Below are 20,869 nucleotides of genomic sequence, written 5' to 3'. Positions count from 1 at the left end.
AGAAAGTATAGCTCTAGCGCAGACCAACAAAGTGGTGGTATTAGCCCACCCCACTGCCAGATACCGAGGCTAAACAAGCTGTAATCACCGAAAAATGTGCTGTGAGGTCAGCAGCACATGTGTCGTGCCGGCCACTGGCATTTGATACGATGCGCGTCGAGGGAGCCGTCTTTCCACGCCAACTCCTGTCATAAATGAAGGCTCCATCCGCCCTCACATCCCGTCAATGCTAGTGTCGACGTTTCGGAGGATTCAACAATGGCATTCAACGGCTCGTCGTACACGGCGACGCTGAGCCCATCCGCGAGCGAGAGCTTCCCATCACCGCATATGCTCTCGTCTTCCATCTCATCGCTCGCCTCGGCCTCCTCGGCGCGGCATTCCTCGTCGCACATATCTAAGACATACCGCCAGGCGTCAACCCTCTTCCTGACGCGTCGGCTGCCGGAGGCTCTCTCAACTATTCTCCCCATCGTCACACCGCCGCAAGCAGCTGGAGAGGGAGAAGACTATATCGCTGCGAATGGGGCCACAGAGCCGCCACCCGTCGCTAGAGCCTCACGTACCACGAGGATCAAGGTCTGGAGCCTGTATCTGACGATCTTGAATGCCATCGTCGAGCTGGATCCAGACGAGGGAAAGCAAGCGTTTGGGACGCAGGAATGGAGGTCGCTCTGCAACAAGGTCCGCGAGGGTGAAGTGTGGGAGGAGGTTATTCAGAACGGCTATCACGGAGTTGAGGGCAATGTTGATTCCGATGTCGTCATCAATCTGGCAACGCTGCTACTTGCACATGCGAGAACCCAGGTCCTGAATCAGAAGCGGCTGGAGAACTATCTCGCCGCATCCACAACGCCAAATTTGGATCTCGCCAGTCAATTCGCAGGGGCCACTACTCCCCGCTCCTTCTCCAGGAATAGGTCATCGTCCAAAGCTAGGAGCGGCGCGGACACGCCACGGGATTTAAATGCTCGTGTCAAGATCTTGGAGCTCTACACGCTTCACGTTCTATTAAGGAATAATGAATGGGATTATGCTCGAGAGTTTATCAGCGTCAGCTCAGTGCTTGATGAAGAGCGAAGAGAGGCCTTTCTGCAAGCGCTACAGAGTCTGCAGGAGGAGCAACAAGAAGCAGATCGCAGAGAGAGGGAGGAACGTCAGAGACAGGAAGATGAACTTCGTCGGGACGTGGAAGAGGCTCGGAGATTGAGGCGAGAGAATGAAGAGCGAGAAAAGAGAAGGCTAGAAGCGGAGCGAGCCAAACGAGAGGGTAGCGAGGTTGACTACGGCATTGAGAAGACGCCGAGCACCGCAGGTTCCAGTAAAGGCCGGCATTCTCGAACACAGTCCAATTCTTCGAGACCATCTGGGCCTAGGACAAAAGCTCAAGCACCTCAAGCGAACAGTAAGGCTATCGCTGCCCCAACCTTAAGCACAAGAGCCGCTCTCGCTTTTTCAAACATACGAGCGCTTGTTGAACGGATGGGAACTGCTTTTCAGTCAAATCCCATGCTTTTGATGCGGTTGATTGCATTCATCATGGGACTTGTTCTCATGTTCGGAAAACGTAGCATCCGGGAACGCATAACACGCATACTAGGAACAGGATGGAACAAAGTCAGAGCCACAGCTGGCATGGGAGTCAAGGTTAGCTACATTTGATGCTGCTTGGAAGCAAGGATCTGAAGTAGCGGGAGTGAGACCCATGTATTATTCTTTGCATCTAGTCGAGAGGATCGGCGTTATCCTCCTTAATGTTGTACAATACAAGCATTACATGACCAGACTTGAGTTTAAGTGTCTAATGCGTCAATCTGTCGTGACCACCGAGCCGACTTCAATGTCTTAAAAATGCCATTACCCAACACAACAAGCCCAACAACGCCATGAAGAATTTTCGTGTCCGACAAACACCGGCATAAATGCATTACGAAAGAGAACGCGGCCATACCCAGGCCACCACTTCGCTAATATGTCCGATTCGTTTTCTTTTGGTAGAATAACTGCGAAGGCTGTCAGTATTTGAGCTGCAATATAAGCTGGACGAAGAAGACTCACGTCTGTTCTCGAACTACCCAGATTTATAATCTTGGGACAACCGTCTCTGTCCTTCTCGAGCCGCGTACACTCGAAGCAGTAGAATGCATCCGAAATGCCCTCGCCGCCGCAGACGACACACTTATTTTGGTAGTTGCCAAAGCTGCACTCGTCGCATATCCTGACGAGGGTCGTCGGGCGCACGTAGGAGTCGCACACGGGGCATTTGCCGTCGCACTTGTCGCATAGCCGGCCGATGGCGATGCCGGCTTGCTTTCGGCACATTACTAGATCTCTGCCTAGGATGTTAGTCCTGCTCGCTATGCGATCAAGTGGGCGGGGAACTTACGGATGATGGCGAGACATGATGTACTGGCCTCAGGGAATTGGTTGTGTGTGATAAGGCGGAGAGTGAGAATATCGAGGCGGCGGGCCCTTGCTTTTATGGACGGAGGGTTGTCGAGGGCAAGTTTTCGCGATTGCTCAGCCTTTCAGCCTTGCGCTCTAGGCCACGAATATTCTGGATAATTCGCCATTTGCTTTGACTAAGATTTAGTGCACTATCATATTGTCACAGTTCTCGTACGTATATTAGCTAGAGATATAGCGTGCTTTATTCATAGCCGATTTATGCAAGCTGTGGGGTAGCATAATTGGCGACATAAAGCCAATCACAGCTTGCTTGGCCAGGTAAGGTAGGTCGTACCTAAAGAAGCCTGCCGCCTCGAGAATCTGTAGGCAGTCGCATTCTTTCGAAGCTACTGTACCACAAAATCCGATATAGAGAAATGTGCGACAAACAATAGGACCTATAGATATCCGCCTTTTGCACAAGTCTCCGACTTCAGCGGATGGTCTCGCACTCTCCCAATCTGCCCAGCATAAGCATACCAATATCATGTCGGCAGGTGTTGCGTAAGTGGACGGATCCGCGTGGAAGAGCTCCATTGGCTGACCAGGTCTAAAGATCCCCATCCAGGGCCGATGCACCCATCCTGGAGCCCCCATCACCCACGGCAAATCTCGACAAGGTGCAAGGTACCTCGCAGAAACGGAAATCTATATCTGAATCACCTCCTCCTGCGGAAGAGTCGAGCTCAAAGCGAGTGAAGCTAGACGGCCAAGACGGCGGACGACAGAGCCCACAAGAGTCGCGCAGAGACAGAGATGTATATAGGAATGGAAGGGATACAGGCAGGGAAGCTCACGATGACCATTCTCGCAAACGCGACGCCTCACCGCGTAGGTCGCGAGACGAACCGAGGAGGGAGTCCTTCACCTCAACAGGAGATCGATCGGGGAAGTTCTCTACCGAGGAGAAGAAGCGTGGGCAGCGATTATTCGGCGGTTTACTGAGTACACTAAGTCAGACCACGAGCAATTCGCAACAGAAGAGACGATTAGAAATTGAGCGCCGACAACAGGAGAAAGCCCACCAGCAAAAGAGAGAAGACGATAAGCGCAGGGCTGACAAGCTTTCCAAGCTCAACACTGTTCGCAAAGTTGAGCAAGTCAAATTTGACGAGCAAGTTGTACGTTTCATCGTTCTGCCTCTAATTGCGAGAAACTGACCTTGACTTATAGATGCGAACCCGCCATTCCAACATGCGAGCCATGGCCCATAGTCTCCAAACAAGGAGTGAGCCAAAACTGGTATGTCTCAGGCTAAGGGCTACTCTCGTTACGATCTGACAAGCGCTGACCAATTCCGCAGTTCTACCGCCCCTGGGAGCTCACAGCGGCTCAGGAGGACAAGATACAAGATCAGATCCGAGATACTGAAGCTGACATTGCGGACGAAGTCCAACGGTTCAAGCGTCGCAAGGAAGCGAGACTGAAAGACTTGGGCGTAGAGTTCCCGCCCGAGTCGAGCGATATGGTCGGTGACCCCGTTGATGATCGTTCTAACGATGCACAAGCTGGTACTATAGATCACCGCCCTGTCGCTCAACCACCCAAGATTGGTCATGAAAAGGACCACGACGAGGATGTTATGGTCGAGGCAGAGGAGGACACGGTAATCTACTAACTTGCTTCTGCCCTTCCCTTCCCTTTCGTTCTCGTTTTGTATCACTTATGTATACCCTCTTGCGCAAGCCGCCTTCTAGTGCCCGGCGCCTTTTGACGAAATGATGACAATTGAGGGCGGCTACGGCTCTAAGGGGTGAATGCCAATTCATAGCGATGCGTGATTCTTCCGTCATCGCAGTGACAGCTTAATTCACAGGAGGCTAGTGAAGCGGTGCATTATATCAGTATACTTCCCACAGTATGTTGGAAGTGCAATTTAGCATATATTATGAATATCCGAGTGAACAGATGTTCTTTTACCTTTGACCAGTGAGCCAAGCGACCAAGTTCTGTATAGAAGATACCTTTAGAACTTTATGATGTTTGAAGAGCGTGTCAATCGTTTCCTCCGTGCAATCCTCCAGTTTAGCGATGTCAGTGGACTGGTCCCCTTCGTCAAGGAGCACAGGATTCCAGCCTGCGTTCTTGGACCCAACAATGTCCTTGGCATATTCATCGCCCACGTACACTTTCCACCACGTGCCAAGATCCTCGCCGGTGCTAGATGGGTCTTTGCTATCTCGCATGGTGACAATCTGTGCGAGCATCAGCTCTGCGGCGTCGAAGATCAGCCTGTCTGGCTTTTCGACGCCGACATCGTATGACATGCAATGAAAGTCAATGTCATAGGTCTGTCCCGCGACTACGCTAGGATCTATATCAATTCCGTATCGCAAGGGGCTCACGTTGAGTCCGAAAGACGACAGGACACTCGGCACTCGATCATCAGAGTTTGTGATCACTCCAATGATGACTTGATCGAAGCTTCTGTGAGATTTTCCTTGCTTTAAACATCTGAGCGTAGATATGAGGTTCGGTTGAGCGTCATATCCTTCCTTAGATGAAAAGCGATGAAGCAACTTGGGCACTAGGTCTTGAGGTAGGCTCTGGTCTGTGCCAATGAGAGGCGTGAAAGTATTATGAATGACCTGAACTGAGATTAGTTGATAAACATTGTCTCTTCCCAAGTCGGCAGGCTAAGTACGATCCTGAACGTACATTCGTCCACCATTTAGTTGCCCCTAAGCCAGTCGCCTTGCCATAATTGGGGTTCTGCTTCATCTCACTCTTGATTGCCGATTTCAGAGACGCGTGAAGCTCATCATCGCTAAAGCCAGTGATGCCACATTTACGGGCCACCTCGGCGTATTGCTGGCCAGGTAGGTGTCGCGGCTTGAACAGAGTACCGAATGCGTCAAAGCATAGGAGAAGGTTGGGTCTCGCCATATTTGGGCCGCGAGGTTTGACTACTCTATGCGTGCGACAGGTGCAAGAAGATCATCTTGATGAGCGTCTGAGGCTCTTAATAGCCAATAGTCCAGACCGCAGCACTCGACTTGGTCTCTGATATTGTTGTCACTGAAGTCTATGCCGTGTCTCCTTCCACCCTTTCCACAGACTTGAATGCAATAAAACAGAATCGAGAGGAAAGACACTCAGTGTTTAAAGGATAGCTTCTCTCTGGCTTAACAACGAATTACATTAACCTCGTAGATGCACCAAAAACGTTTGGGGGCTTAAGAGACAGCACACTCGGATGCAGTTGTTGTCAATGCAAGCTTGGTTCGTGCTCTCACTGACTGCTGTAAGTGCCGCACAATGCCCCCACAGTGGTCCCTCGGGATCTTGGCTCGCTTTGTCTAATCGATCGATGCTAAAATGCGAGCTTCGGTACCTGAAATGCGGGCCTCGGACTGCACTATCAGTTACCTAGCAATCGCATTCTACTTGAACATAAAATTATTACCAGGCTGTTTGCTTTGACCTGTATGCTGGTTTGATATATTCAATTGTGCCGTGCTTTTGCGTGAGGAAGCGGCACGACCTGTAGGCTACCTTGTCAGCGAGTCGACTACAATTCGTTGGCTTGCAACTAGACGATTCAAACTCCTTGTAGACCTGTGATCCATGGAATCTATCCATTTTAGACTAGGATTCACGATTATCTGACCGATAGTCTAAACTAATCGCTGTAAAATAGTCGAAAGTGTAATGGGTGTTTGGGAAGTTTGAAGCTGCGGCCGCCGGTTCCCACCATTACGATGGATAACTGTGGGGGAGTTTACGACATGGCTTTTCAGATGCCTCGGCGCAACTCGCAACGGTCACACCTTGCAACGGGGCAGCTTTTCCAAGGTTGCTCAAATACCTCTAGTTTCCACTTGTCGTATCTTTCCCTTTGTGATCTGCTTCGTGAATCGTTTTTGCACGAGCTCAATTGGGTTTCTCTATATTTAGCTCAGGATTTCTACTCGCAGACTGTTGCTTGGCCGAAGATATCTTGACTATATCGCCACTTGAAGTGTCGTGAGTTCATCTTATTGGACTAACTATAATAACAAACAAACTGATTATGTTCAGACTTCATACACGCCGATCCATCACCAGCTCCCAACCTCGTGAGAGTCCCGAGTCATATCTATTCTTGCCGCCAATATGGAGGTTGATAAACTCGAACCAAACGATCCTCGTGTAGAGTCCCTGACTGCGACCGTCCGTGGAAAGACCTACCACTACCTACTCGGCAAGCCCAAGGGGCCTCAAACCGGCACCGTTGTACTCATTCACGGCTGGCCAGACCTCTCCTTCTCATGGCGGTATCAAGTGCCGTTCCTCCTCTCCATGAACCTCAGGGTCATCGTCCCAGACATGCTCGGGTATGGACGAACCGATGCGCCCCAGGAAATCGAGAAGTATTCCTTCAAGTCTACCGGCGACGATATTGCCGAGCTGCTTGGGCAGGTGTGCCCGGGTGAGCAGATCATCCTGGGCGGCCATGACTGGGGCGGCAGCTTTGCGTGGCGCTTCGCGCTATGGCACCCCGAGCTCCTCAAGGCGGTCTTCAGCATCTGCACTCCGTACAACCAGCCGCTGCCCGTCTACGTGTCGCTGGAGCAGCTGGTCGAGCGCCTGCCCAACTTCCGGTACCAGCTGCGGCTGGCGGGGCCGGACGCCGAGCGCGAGATCGTGACGCCGCAGCGCATCCGCGGCTTGCTGTCCGGGCTGTACGGAGGCCGGGGCCCGGAGGGCGAGATTGGCTTCACCGTGGCGGAGGGCCCGATCTTTGAGAACCTCGAGAAGATTGAGAACAGCCCGATCGTCAGCAGCGAGGACATGGACTACTACGTGCAGGAGTACTCGCGCAACGGCATGCGCGGCCCGCTGAACTGGTACCGCACGCGCAAGGTCAACTACGAGGAGGAGGTCGCGCTGCTCAAGGACGGCCCGCCGCGGATCCACGTGCCGTCGCTCTTCATCAGCGCCACGCGTGACCCGGCGCTGCTGCCGGCGCTGTCCGCGGGCATGGACAAGCACTTTGACAACCTGACCAGGGCCGAGGTCGACAGCCATCACTGGGCGCAGTGGGGCGCGGCAGAGGATGTCAATGCGCATATCAAGAAGTTCGTGCAGAGTGTTTTGCAGATAGGTCCTGTTAAGTCTTCTATTTAGGTAGTTGAGAACTAAGGTTGATTTGTGTCCTGTTCCATCTCACGGACGTGTCCGTGTCATCGCCCGTGACCATCAGTCTGATATCGCTTCCGATAGCAGGACACGACATGGCGATAATTTACATATCGGACTTCTTGCCAGACCTCTCCAGCGCTTCCAGTTTGGGCATAAGAGTTCTCGAACTTTTGATCTTTCAACCTAAACGCGACCTGATGTTGAGTATGCAGGATTTTCTAATCTCTACCTTCAAGAAGTAGAAGACCTCGTTCCAGTAGCATATCCGAGTCACTTGATGGATGACTATACCGCTACAAGCCTGATCGGAGAATCCTGAGTTTTTCTGTGCGAGAGTACGCAGTAGTTACGTATGTCAGTACAGAAACTTTGGAGGAGCCTGCGTCAAGGCAGGAATCCTCTACGCCTTCTCCAGCCTGTTGTCTTGCATAAAAGCTTGAGTCTCGATCACTTTAGAGTGAACTTCGCTCCTGACACCACAGGGACGCCCGCCTTGGTCTTTGTGCTGGACTTTCCACACATAGCACAGACTGTAACACGTTAGCCTCTATTGAAACGGGTCGATACCTGAGGGAGCACGTACTATTCGCTTGATAGGCGCATTTATTGCAGTACGAGTGACCCTGAGAGATCTTCGTCTTGCATTTCGTGCAGGAGCTGGAGTACTGGGCGTAGGGATTCTTTGCGTTCTTGGACAGCAGCTTGCTCTTGCCGATGCCGGTCTGTCCTAGAGTTGCCGACTTGGTTCCCGAAGCAGACGAGGACGAGGATGCGGGTGAGCCGTAGTACATCTCGCTCTTCTTCTTTACTCCCGGAGTGGCGAGGGTGGTCCCTTTACCCAGCTTCTGGCACTTGTTGCAGACCATTTTTTTTTTTTGTCACTCTGGAGTCCTTCTTCCTCTGGACTAGATAGTGTGAAGAGCGAGGCGTTGACGCCGTATATCAAGTGAGAAGATGCGGAGATGTCTTAGCACAGGTGCAAGGCTGAATTGAAGCTGATAAGAATCGATGAGGCGAGAGGCAGGCGTATCTTCTTCGTATCGATAGATGAGTGGCTGGTGGCAACGGCGCGTGCAAACTAGCACTCAATGTTAGGGATTGGGTGTGATGAGCAGTGTGGATCCTAACAGCTTGCTGGTACCTTAACGCAGTACGTGGCCCGCGTGGCTGCAGCCTCTGTGCGATTGGATACTGCGGAGTGGGGAGGTGAAAGCCCGGGGGGCCGAGCATTTATAGAAACATGCTACGTAAACTAAGGTACCTACCTAGGTAGGCTGGTAGTACCTAGGTAGGTACAGTAGCTGTGACGTCCACTGGCATTTGGGCCCCCTGACGGGTACCAACCACACCAATCTCCATATCTCAGGTACCTACCTACCTTGGGCAATGGCATGCCCAGCAACGCCTAGCCACCCGAAACTAAGGTAGCAGCCTTCAGCCCCCCCTGAAGCTCTCCCCCATTGTGTTTCCCTACGCAAGATGTGTTAGGAGGCACAGGTACCGGTATTCGTATAGACGCTCTATCATCTTCAAACATCTCCAGCGGGAAGATCGCACGGGCGCATTGCGAGCCGTCTTCTTTCTTCATTGCTGCAGTTGGTTATCCAGTCTCCTGAATTGCGCCTCATTGTTGCCAACCTGAGGTACCCATTCACCAGCAGCAAATCATCAAGAAACGCGGAGGTCACCTTAAGACTTAAAAGTGAGGTAAAGAGCTTGTTACAGCACGGGGCAGCTCCGTAATCCCGGCCTCCAGCACCTGTGCTTGCTTAGGTACCTACGCGTAGGTGGGCCAAAACGAAACCAAGCAACCTTTTAGGTACCGTACCGAGCGTACCTCCTACCGGTACTCTACACGCCTGCGCCAGAAAAAAAGAGGCTGTGCATCAATACGACAGCATCCTAATTCCTCAAACTCGTCACCCTCTTTCAGCTGTCCGACACCACAGACGGCCTTCTTTATTCCCAAACGCTCAACCGGCCGGCCCTCCGTGTTTCCTTCCTTCATCGTGCCATTGATGCAATCGCCGCTGCTGTCGCCGTTGCCGTAAACACGCCGTTCCGGATGCCGCTGCTTCCCGCATCGTCGTGACCTTGAACCACCTCGAATTGCCTGCCAATCCCGCCAGGATGGCTGGCAGACCCGGAGGCTACTCCAACCAGCGCAATGATCTCCTTCTCGACCTCGAGGATGAGCAGCCCGTCTATGGCGGAGGACAGAGATCAACGATGAACGACGATGACCTGCTACGATCCTACACAAAAGACCAGGACGAATCCCAATCACGACCATCCGTGTCTTACGACGACTTCATCGGCGCCGGTCAGACAACCCATCCATCCGCAAAACCCCCACCCGGCGCATCTCCGAGACAAAGAGGTCCGTATTTCGAAGAGGGAGAGAGGCAATACAGCCAGACGTCAGATCTGGGCAATTACCAGAGATACGCTGACGACCTGGACGACTACCCGGACGACGGGCAATCTTACTATCAAAGTGGAGGGCGATTGGGCACAGGAGGCTCTGCCGCCGACGGAAGACAAAATGCGCGACAAAGGAATAGCATCCTCAGCTTGGGAGGAGGCTTCCTGGGGAGGGCCAAGAACGCCCTCGGGATGGGCCAGGGCTATTCAGAGATGGACCTACCTCTCACGGAACCGGGAGGACAAGGACAAGGACAACGGACAGACTCTGGCGGGCTGGAGCCGCCACCACAACAGAAGTCTAACAAGAAATTTGACATGGGCAACTTCAAGTTCGGGTTTGGACGAGGCAAGCCTGATCCGTCGACATTGGGGCCTCGTATCATACATCTGAATAACCCCCCTGCCAACGCTACCAACAAATACGTCAACAACCAGGTCTCAACAGCGAAATACAATGTTGCGACTTTCCTACCGAAGTTTCTATTCGAGCAATTCTCCAAATACGCCAACATCTTCTTCTTATTCACCGCCGGTCTGCAACAGATCCCCGGTCTCTCCCCGACGAACAAATATACAACCATCGGTCCCCTCATTGTCGTGCTAATGGTGTCCGCTGGTAAGGAGCTTGTAGAGGATTACCGGAGAAAACAAGCAGACAAAGCATTGAATATGTCGAAGGCGCGGATCCTACGAGGCTCCTCTTTCGTCGAAATGAAATGGACTGATGTCGCAGTGGGTGACATAGTGCGAGTCGAGTCAGAAGAACCATTCCCTGCCGACTTGGTTCTCTTGGCTAGTTCCGAGCCGGAGGGTCTATGCTACATCGAGACGGCTAACTTGGACGGAGAGACGAATTTGAAGATCAAGCAGGCCATTCCGGAGACATCATCATTGGTCAGCTCCAGCGAACTTGGCCGGTTAGGAGGCAAGATTCGTTCAGAGCAGCCCAACAGTAGCTTGTACACATATGAAGCTACCTTGACCGTTCAGTCCGGAGGCGGAGAGAGGGAACTGCCGCTCAACCCGGAGCAACTCCTACTCCGTGGCGCTACCCTTCGAAATACTCCTTGGATCCATGGTGTGGTAGTATTCACCGGTCATGAAACGAAGCTCATGCGAAATGCTACTGCCGCCCCTATCAAGCGAACCAAGGTCGAGCGCCAACTCAATATGCTCGTGTTATGTCTTGTGGGAGTGCTGCTTGCTCTAAGTGTGGTCTGTACCGTTGGAGATCTAGTCATGCGTAAAGTGGAAGGTGATGGGCTGGATTATCTTCAACTGACCGCGACCAACTCGGCTGGCAAGATTGCCGAGACTTTCCTGCGGGACATGGTTACATACTGGGTCTTGTTTTCGGCTCTTGTGCCAATCTCCCTGTTCGTCACACTTGAACTCGTCAAGTACTGGCACGGTATCCTTATCAACGACGACTTGGATATCTACTACGACAAGACAGACACGCCTGCGAACTGCCGAACCTCGAGTTTGGTCGAAGAGCTTGGAATGGTTGAATACGTCTTTTCGGACAAAACGGGCACGCTGACCTGCAATATGATGGAGTTTAAGCAGTGTTCTATTGCCGGAATTCAGTACGCAGACGAAGTCCCGGAGGATCGTCGAGCAACGATCGAGGACGGTGTCGAGGTGGGCATCCACGATTTCAAACGACTTCGCGAGAACCTTAAAACTCATGAGAGCGCCCCTGCAATCGAGCACTTCTTGGCATTGTTGTCTACCTGTCACACTGTCATTCCTGAGAGAGATGAGGAGAAGGGCGGGAAAATCAAGTATCAAGCTGCTTCCCCTGACGAGGGTGCTCTGGTTGAAGGTGCGCTTATGCTGGGCTATAAATTCACGAACCGCAAGCCGAGAGCTGTCATCATCGAGGTCGAGGGACAAGAGTACGAGTATGAGCTTCTTGCCGTCTGCGAGTTCAACTCTACTCGAAAGAGAATGTCGGCAATCTATCGCTGCCCAGATGGCAAGATTCGCTGCTATTGCAAAGGCGCTGATACCGTCATCCTGGAACGCCTGAATGAGAATAACCCGCATGTCGAGGCCACTCTTCGCCACCTAGAGGACTATGCGTCGGAAGGTCTACGAACACTATGTCTTGCCATGCGTGAGATTCCCGACCACGAGTTCAAGGAGTGGTGGGCCATTTATGACAAAGCCCAAACCACAGTGTCAGGTAACCGTGCAGACGAACTCGACAAAGCCGCAGAGATCATCGAACACGACTTCTTCCTTCTTGGAGCGACCGCTATCGAAGATCGCTTGCAAGACGGCGTGCCTGAAACCATCCATACGCTTCAGCAGGCTGGTATCAAGGTGTGGGTCTTGACAGGTGATCGCCAGGAGACAGCCATCAACATCGGAATGAGCTGCAAACTGCTGAGTGAGGACATGATGTTGCTAATTGTCAACGAGGAGAGCCCCGCCGCGACTCGTGACAATATCCAGAAGAAGCTCGATGCCATCAGGACGCAAGGTGACGGGACCATCGAGACGGAAACACTGGCTTTGATTATCGATGGCAAGTCTCTGACGTATGCTCTCGAGAAAGACCTGGAGAAGCTATTCCTTGATCTTGCTATAATGTGCAAAGCGGTCATATGCTGCCGTGTCTCCCCTCTTCAAAAGGCTCTGGTCGTCAAGCTGGTCAAGAAGTATCAAAAGGAATCGATCCTCCTTGCCATTGGTGATGGAGCGAACGATGTGTCGATGATCCAAGCAGCGCACATCGGTGTCGGTATCAGCGGCATGGAAGGTCTCCAGGCGGCACGAAGTGCAGACGTGTCAATTGCGCAGTTCCGATATCTTCGAAAACTTCTCCTTGTTCATGGTGCATGGAGCTACCAGCGAGTGAGCAAGGCTGTTCTTTACTCGTTCTATAAGAACATCACGCTGTATTTGACACAATTCTGGGTAAGTATGACTCTTCGCGGTACGGAACTGTTGTTAACAAATCGTAGTATACTTTCCAGAACGTGTTCTCGGGTGAGATCATCTACGAGTCGTGGACATTGTCCTTCTACAACGTTTTCTACACCGTGTTACCTCCTTTGGCCATGGGTATCCTCGACCAGTTCATCTCGGCTCGTCTTCTTGATAGATACCCTCAGCTATACTCCTTGGGGCAGCGGAATGAGTTCTTCAAGGTCAAGACATTCGCGGGGTGGATTTTGAATGCTGCTTACCATTCTATCATCCTCTACATTGGCGGTGAGCTTTTCTGGTACGGCGATTTGATTCAAGGAGACGGCAAGGTCGCTGGGCACTGGGTCTGGGGAACTGCGCTGTACGGTGCTACGCTCCTGACGGTGCTCGGCAAGGCTGCACTGGTCACAAATAACTGGACAAAGTACCACGTCATCGCCATCCCCGGTAGCATGGCGATCTGGTATGTCTTCATCGCCGTGTATGGGACAGTCGCCCCCATGCTCAAGATCTCAACCGAATACCACGGTCTGGTACCCCGACTCTACGCAAGCCCTGTCTTCTGGCTCCAGACCTTTTGCCTGGCCATCCTGTGTCTGCTTCGGGACTTCGCATACAAGTATGCCAAGCGGATGTACCGTCCGCAGACGTATCACCACATTCAGGAGATCCAGAAGTATAACATCCAAGACTACAGGCCTCGGTATGCCGCTTCCCTATCCTCAATAATTTTCTTGACTCTTGACATTTTTGCTAACCCATCTCAACCAATAGTATGGAGCAGTTCCAGAAGGCCATCCGCAAGGTGCGGCAGGTGCAACGCATGCGCAAGCAGCGCGGTTACGCCTTCTCACAGGCAGACGAGAGCCAGGCCCGCGTTCTGCAGGCCTACGACACGACGCAGCATCGTGGGCGGTACGGCGAGATGACGAGCTCAAGGAGGTAGCCGGGGGAAGCGACAGGGAAATAACAGCCCTTCTTCTGCTCCTCTAATGTGATGATTATGGATGGGACGTGAACTGGCGTAGCGCGGGTTTGCCTTCTTCCGGGTTTGGGGCTTGACTTCTTCCTCATCCGATCGATGATGGGACGGAGCCTCCCCTCCCCCCTACCTGTGTTGTTAGTACGGGTTGTACGCACGATCCGAAGGAACGAAAGTATATCAACAGTTTTTTTTCTCTCTTATATTGGAAGGTACTGGACAAAGTCTCTCTCACGGCCTGGTGTTGAGGTGAATTATCCCATTCGGCTTGTATTTATTGGCGGGTTCTATGAAAAAAAAAGAGACATTTGATTAGTAGCATCATCGGTCCGGGTCTTTGCTAGACTCCTCTCCTTGACTATCTCTTGCGTGAAAAATGCATGTGAAGGGGTCAATGGCATGATTTGCCTGCCCGTTAGACTTCCGTCCTGCAAGATTTGAGTCGCCTCCCACTTGCCGGGTCTGTCGATCGATCACAAGCCGATGATAAACGGTTTTCTTCCCGTCCCGATCTGAAAGTGTGAGGAGCTGTCGTGGGTGCTTTCGTGGAGGGAAAGTTGACGTGTCAGTTTCTTCGTTCATATTCTCGGTATATTCCTGAGGTTATAACGGACAGGGGAGAGAGTCATGAGCCCTGTTCAGATGCCGATGTGAGTTGTCTAGCTGTCTGGCGCCTAATTGCTGTTGGTCGCCATCAAGAGGACTACCTACGTAGAGAGAGACTGGCCGGCCGGCAGGCAGGCAGGCAGGGAGCGGAGATAAGCAGTGGTGGTTTGGGAAATTAACTTACATGAGGTTGGTAGGTAGGCCGTCTCCATAGATCGAGCCATCCATCATCACCTTACCCTTCTGCAGGAAGCTTGGAAATAAAGTAGCATAAATCAACTTCCCCACTTGCAACGCCCTGTTTGTATGTCACTTCCTGTGAGGTGTAGTGCTGTATAGAACGAGAGAGCTCGGGAAGGCTGCTGCGAATGCATTCGCCAACCCCACCCACCCGAGCACCAACTCGGAAGCTGTATGTCCAGGAGGCACAGTAGCTTGCTCGTTCTGCCTGCAAGATAACTACCCAACTCCGTCTCCAGCAGCGGGTACGTATGCGCTGCAGACGCAGGGCCCCGTCCCTCTTCCGTCTTGTCGCCCCGCTGCTTTTCCCATATTCACCTATCTGCTGTATGTACTGTGATGAGAGACCCTCTTATCATAGGAGGAAGCGACGATCCCGAACCTAGCCAAAGGACTCCGCACTTCGGAGGGACGATCATCGGTCGGATCTTACGTCTGGACAGGCTTGGGCCCCACAGAAGCTCCGGATTGAGGCTTTGCGGGAGGCATGTTAGTTGGGTAGCCTGTGCACCTATCTATCTCTCTGCATCAGCTGCGTGTCTTACCTTACTGAGCTGACCCGACTCACCTCAAAGGCCCCATGTCCATGTCCATACTCATGTGTGATAGTTATCGATATCACTGTGCTAGCGAAAGGCTGTCTCACGTCATGGAACTGCAATAGCGTGGGGAGTAGTTTGAATTGTTTTTGCAATTGCTTTGGTGCTCAGCAAAGAGCCTCTGATATCATGGTAGCTTGTTGGCTACTGTTGCGATTTATCCCGAAAATGCTCCCATCCCTGATTAAGTGGTAGTTGACCATCGATTCGTCATACACTCGTCTCATTGTCATAGTTCTTCTCAACGCATTTCGCTGCAAATATGATGACTTTAGGAAAAGAAAAAGAAAAAAAAAAAGGAAAAGTAGTATTCCCACAACCCAGTCCATGCAAATAATGCAGCACACATCTATCCCCGGAAAATGTGGAGATTGATTGGTGAGTGTCTGCTGGAAGCCGCTTCGATGTGCGCCGAGATATCCATTTCCCTATGCAATGATGACCCAATCCGGGCGTCCCAAGGTATTCCCGTCTATATGCAACATAATGCTCTCGTAAACCCGAAAATACAACCTGATATGTTCCCTCTGGCAAAAAGAGGTATGTTGTGCAAGATGCAGAAGAAATGAATTGATAAAGTTGTGAAGATGGTAGGAAGAGGGGCAAAGCAGGCCCCCAACTCCAACTAGCCCCTGCCATGCCCCGAAACGGAACAGAGAAGCTGAAATAATCATCCCCCACGCGAGAATAATATCGGGCTTGCGTACGCCATACCCTTAGCTCGGTTCACTTCTCGAGTATCTGCAGGAGCTCTTTTGTGAAATCTGACTCCAGAACTCGTGCAGCCTAGCCGTGGATGAAACCCGTATTGACCCCGAGGGTGGGTCGCAGGCCGCTCCAACCATGAATGGGCGTGATGCTTTATCGCCAACCAAGCAGTTTCCCACGCCAGAGACGAACCCCGCGCGGGGAGTTGCATCGCATGCTCAACTCTCGGAGCCCTCCCCCCACACACGCCGAGCAAATTTCTTGCTGGAGGCGTCGGAGTCAGCTGCAGTAAGCTTCCTTCATTGTTTCGCTCAGCCGTGCCAGTGCGTTCCAAAGATGGCTCACATGATCACTTCAGCCCCTGCAGCAGACCGAATCGAGCCGGCGGCAAGCCGCCTCCCGAAGAAGGATTCTGATAGGTAAGTCTCACCGTCCCGTCATGGGGGTTACCAGCTCGATGCTTTTCGGTCGGGAATACTGAGCGGGTCGGCGGGATGGTAGTGGCCGGTCCATGCTCGGTGAGGTCATGGTGTAGCCAGCACCGTAGTAACCGTCGTACGTGGAGGAGAACACACCGGAAGCCGACCTGGTGTATGAATTGTTAGGGCTAGTAGCCGCGCTGCGGGTGAATGGCCAGATGCTAGGGTGATAAGTCCCTGTTGGCGAGGGGGGACTGGGTGATCGTATTGATATTGACTTCAGAGCTGATATGGCTGAAGTGTGGTTTGCTGGATACGGGGTGGTGGGTGAAGAGACATATGTCGAACTGGGCCGCGAGGGCGAAGCACGAGGAATGATATCTCTCGGCTCAGGGTCGCCAGATGCATAGAAAGGGTAATTGGCAGAATAACCACTCCTTGCTGTTGAGGTAGCAGAAGCCTCTTGATCGTGAATTCGGCAGCTGTTCCCGCATCGCTCGTTAGCAGAGCTCGCGAGGCACAGGCAATTGAGGGGTTAGTGTTAACTTACGCTTCGGAGCAGTACAGAAACTTGTCATCTTGTGGGACGAACTGCTTTTCGCAAGTCATACTAGAAACATAGCCAGTCAGCGGACTTCGTTTCTCCGGTACATTGCAGATGCAGGAACAGTCGATTTCCGACAACGTCAGACAGATTGCCTCCCATTGGAGAGATCGTGAATAGCACCAACTCTGGTGGGTGTTATTACTCCAGGTCACCGACCTGTCAGGTGAAGACGCAAGCAACCCAATTGGGGAAGCCGCGGAAAAGAAAAGCAAAAAGTATTGGACTAGGAAGAACGACACCCGCGTGGAGGGCATGGGGGAAAGGAGAACAGAGCTCCGAAGAGCACATTCAATACCCAGACTTGTCGGAGCCAGTGAAGGGAATACGATAAACGATGCCGGGGGTTCGTAACCTACCAATACTGCGGGAAGCTCTCCCTCTCGTCCTCCCACCAGCGTTCTTCCTCCCATTCCCGCTCACGGTCCCTTGGGTTCTTGCCCAGCTTCTGGGCAGCCTGAGGAGTTGTCCTCCTGGTCATGGGTGCCGGCCGAGAGGTCTTGTACCTGACCGATGGGTCGGAGGTGGTGACAGCTTTCCTGACATCGGTCATGGAAGCATTGGCAGAGCCATGACCAGACTTCCTGCGATGGTGGTGCATAGAGCGCTGTTGCAGCTTTGATTGGCCGTCTAGGGGCTTGCTGGGCGCCTGGGCCGAGGCCAAGTGCTGGTTGGCCAGTTTGACAGGGTTCAAGGGTCTCGGTCTTTTCTTTTGTTCAATGGATGGAAACGAAACGTGGGGAATCTCAAGGGCGCGGGGTCCACTGAGCTTCGTCCACTGGCTCTCGCTGCCCTGGAAAAGTCTAGGCCGCTGTCCAAGAGGAAATTTTGGAAATGCGAAATTCCAGAAGAGCGGCTAGCCGGTCTTTAAGGGGGTAGAAGCGCGACGTGCAGAGATATGGGATATTTCTCTTTCATGCGGATGTCGCGTTAGTGGTGGGGTGGCAAACCTATGCGAGGCACGTCCGACGAGCAGAAAATTTCTGCTTGCAGTTGCTGATATGGCGACTTTCCTTTCGGCTTGGGGGGTTCGCGAACTAGTGAGTATCGCGAAATCGACGGCGGGCCTTGTGCAACTGCAATGCCACGATAAGTGCAGAAAAAGCCCACTTGAAAGCGCGAAAATGGCTGGGGAGAATGGGACGATGTCGTCAGTCTCAAATTCCCGGTGCTATTATCTCGGTTGCCCGTCGCTGGCTGCGGTGCTAGTGGGCAATGGCGTGTAGATAATGAATTAGGGCCAGATACCAGAGATAGAGAGTTGGCTTTTCCAAGGTGACTATTAGAAACCCCGCTCTTTGCCCTCTATCTTTTGTGTGTGGTTTTGTGCTTTGACGTAAAATTGCTGTCTGAAATGCGAAATTTGTACCTAGCAGGACAATGTTCTGATAGATATCTGCGGGGGGTGTTTTCGTGTAAGTCAAGTGCTGGTGGGTGTAGTGGTGGTGTGTGCTGTTGCGCGGATCGAGGGTGATTGGCGTTCAGTGATGTGACAGCTGGAGTAGCGTAGGGCAATCACGACGATTAGTAACGGATTGAGAACACCGTGCAGTAGGCCTGGTAGTTTCGATCACCGGTCAGTGTGTTACGAGGCGTCGTGTGTAAATGTGTTGCACTTGGTGTGGCGGTTGTCAGTTTTAGTACTGTGTCTTGTCTCTCTTGAAAAGGGCGTTGTGACGTAGGCGGGTCTGGCTGGCTGGCTGGATACAGCAACGGTTGACAAAGTCAAAGAGGAATTGGTGACAAGGTAGAATGGGATATGCACAAGAGGTTGTGATTGCTTGTTGTTGATTGCTTGTAGAAGGGGGAAAAGAAAGGGCGGGTTCGGGAGTTGGGGAGATCGTCGATAGTGATATATCAAAATAAGCTGGAGCGAGGGAGAAGTCTGAGAAGAGAGGGCTGATATGACTCTTATTGTTGGCGTGATTCCCGGTGGTAATGGCTCCCAATTGTGGAGATGGGGAGCCGGTTACGACTGATTGCGCGAGCGAGCAGCACCGAGCTTGTTCCTCTGGAGTAATGGGAGGTAACTCAGACTAGCTAGGGCAGTGGTGTCTAGTGTGAGATACCCGCAACTTATCAAAGTCGCGAGTGAGTAATTCTGGCGTCTCGTCTTTTCGCTACCCGGTGGGAAAAGTCTGCCGAAAGCGGAGATAGTCCTGTCCTTGTCCCTGGCCAATCGTTCTGCCCATGCGGCGGGCGTCTGGCTCCCCTTGTTGCACTGTAGACTTTCTTACGGCGCCTAGACTCGGTAATACGCTGAATGTACCTAGTCTCCTAGTGTAATGTAGTGTAGAATCGAGGCAAGGTGAATTCCCCTTGTTTCGTGTGTCCGGTATCCCTTCCTTTATCTGGGAACTGTCATTGGAGTTGCAAAGCGTAATTCGATAGAAGAGAAAATTTTTTTCTCTTAAGCAAGCCCACTTCTGGCCTCACCGCTGGCTCGCTGGCTGGCTCAGTGCATGGACTGACGACTTGAGTGGACAGCCAGAGGGCTGGAATGCTGTAGCGATAATTTCAGGGCTCAAGTGGGTTGCAGCTGAACCACAGAACGTGTCGATGTCGTTCGACACGAGGGGAAGGAGAAATTGTGGAGTTGTCCCTTGCAAGAAGAGGGAGAGACTGAGAGATATGAAGAGGGAAGAGAGGAGGAACCGAAATGGCAGGTAAATAAGGCAAGGCAAGGCAAGGCAAGGCAACGTCAGGTAAGGTAAGGTAAGGTGGACGGACGAGGTGCCTCCCAATGTATATATGTAAGTAGGTGTGTAAGTGTAAGTGTATATGTATATGCATATGTGTACCTGCCTTATTTTAAAGCTCCGTCTCTGTGTCCGTGAATGTGAACAGGAAGGAAGGAGCAAGCTGGACAGACAGCGAGAGCCTGCCTTGTTATTACTGCAATGCACCTGCCTGGCTGCTTGCCTGCTTTGCTTTGCCTGTTGGACCTGTGTGGCTGCATTTATTTGGTTTACATATTATTAACTACCTATGTAGGTTCTCAGACTCCTCACCTGCACCTGCACCTCCACCTCCACCTTTCTTACCACAACGAATCTGATACATCAGCGATGGCTCAATCACTGGTGCAAAGATGCAAACAAATCACACCAGCAGCTGGGGCCAGGGGAGCCAGGGGAGCCAGCCAGCCAGGGCAGCCTTTCACGTTTCCATACCTTATTAGCTAAAAATCCCACTTCCGCAGCAGCCAGGGAGGGGTCACTGAGGGGGCTCTTACGAGAGTTACAGCTATGTACTGTACAGTGCTCCGTACTCATGCCTGCATATCGGTCGGTTCGGACAACTGAGAGGCGGCACGGCATGGGCATGAGCATGATCATGGCATGGGGTATCCGTCCATGATTCACCAAGACCTTTCGTTCTTTGGCGCTTCTTCTTCTCGTTCATGCTACCGTACTATACTGTACTGTACGACCAAAGTGTCCTTTGCCCTGTTTCCTACCGTGGCACCGACAAAAGCTGGGGCAGGATTGCAACCTGCATAGGGTGGCTTGCATGCCTATATTAATGGCACGCACAACAACCATCTACAAGTTGGGGTTACAACACTGTTCACTACGCACTGCTCCAGTGATCCAGTCGCCCATAGCCCACGTCCCTCATCCTTCAACACCCTGGATGCTCCGTGTGGAGGGTCGTGTAAGCTCAGCCCTGTCTGGGCTAGAGAGTGGCGGAGAGGACAGGATGGAGGAAGAAGAGACGGGATGGCGCAAGAAATGTGGTAATATTGGTAATATTCGCACATACCACGACG

At 52.1% G+C, this 20,869-nt stretch overlaps 6 protein-coding genes across 6 annotated transcripts; 3 read left to right on the top strand and 3 right to left on the bottom strand.

The window, feature by feature from the left end:
• Positions 1-1,967: 1,967 nt before the first annotated feature.
• Positions 1,968-2,403, bottom strand: UCRPA7_1752 (putative pre-mrna splicing factor ini1 protein; the record flags this gene model as incomplete). Its single annotated transcript, XM_007914331.1, has 3 exons — positions 1,968-2,003; positions 2,059-2,332; positions 2,387-2,403. 3 exons carry the CDS (start codon positions 2,401-2,403, stop codon positions 1,968-1,970), a joined length of 327 nt encoding a protein of 108 aa, XP_007912522.1.
• Positions 2,404-2,935: 532 nt separating this feature from the next.
• On the top strand, positions 2,936-4,066 carry UCRPA7_1751 (putative nuclear protein; the record flags this gene model as incomplete). The annotated part of the gene is made up of 4 exons (XM_007914330.1): positions 2,936-2,952; positions 3,017-3,569; positions 3,622-3,690; positions 3,752-4,066. The coding sequence occupies 4 exons, from the start codon at positions 2,936-2,938 to the stop codon at positions 4,064-4,066; spliced, it is 954 nt and encodes a 317-aa protein (XP_007912521.1).
• A 298-nt stretch (positions 4,067-4,364) lies between these two features.
• On the bottom strand, positions 4,365-5,334 carry UCRPA7_1750 (putative haloacid dehalogenase protein; the record flags this gene model as incomplete). The annotated part of the gene is made up of 2 exons (XM_007914329.1): positions 4,365-5,036; positions 5,107-5,334. The coding sequence occupies 2 exons, from the start codon at positions 5,332-5,334 to the stop codon at positions 4,365-4,367; spliced, it is 900 nt and encodes a 299-aa protein (XP_007912520.1).
• A 1,209-nt stretch (positions 5,335-6,543) lies between these two features.
• UCRPA7_1749 (putative epoxide hydrolase protein) lies at positions 6,544-7,557 on the top strand (the record flags this gene model as incomplete). Its single annotated transcript, XM_007914328.1, has 1 exon — positions 6,544-7,557. The coding sequence occupies one exon, from the start codon at positions 6,544-6,546 to the stop codon at positions 7,555-7,557; it is 1,014 nt and encodes a 337-aa protein (XP_007912519.1).
• A 462-nt stretch (positions 7,558-8,019) lies between these two features.
• Positions 8,020-8,438, bottom strand: UCRPA7_1748 (putative cript family protein; the record flags this gene model as incomplete). The annotated part of the gene is made up of 2 exons (XM_007914327.1): positions 8,020-8,102; positions 8,156-8,438. 2 exons carry the CDS (start codon positions 8,436-8,438, stop codon positions 8,020-8,022), a joined length of 366 nt encoding a protein of 121 aa, XP_007912518.1.
• A 1,264-nt stretch (positions 8,439-9,702) lies between these two features.
• On the top strand, positions 9,703-13,885 carry UCRPA7_1747 (putative phospholipid-transporting atpase 1 protein; the record flags this gene model as incomplete). The annotated part of the gene is made up of 3 exons (XM_007914326.1): positions 9,703-12,927; positions 12,975-13,642; positions 13,714-13,885. The coding sequence occupies 3 exons, from the start codon at positions 9,703-9,705 to the stop codon at positions 13,883-13,885; spliced, it is 4,065 nt and encodes a 1,354-aa protein (XP_007912517.1).
• Between the last annotated feature and the right edge of the window lie 6,984 nt (positions 13,886-20,869).

Source organism: Phaeoacremonium minimum, assembly GCF_000392275.1.
Source record: "Phaeoacremonium minimum UCRPA7 unplaced genomic scaffold PA7_03_scaffold_129, whole genome shotgun sequence".
NCBI lineage: Eukaryota > Fungi > Ascomycota > Sordariomycetes > Togniniales > Togniniaceae > Phaeoacremonium > Phaeoacremonium minimum.
This window is presented reverse-complemented; position numbering and strand designations above follow the sequence as displayed.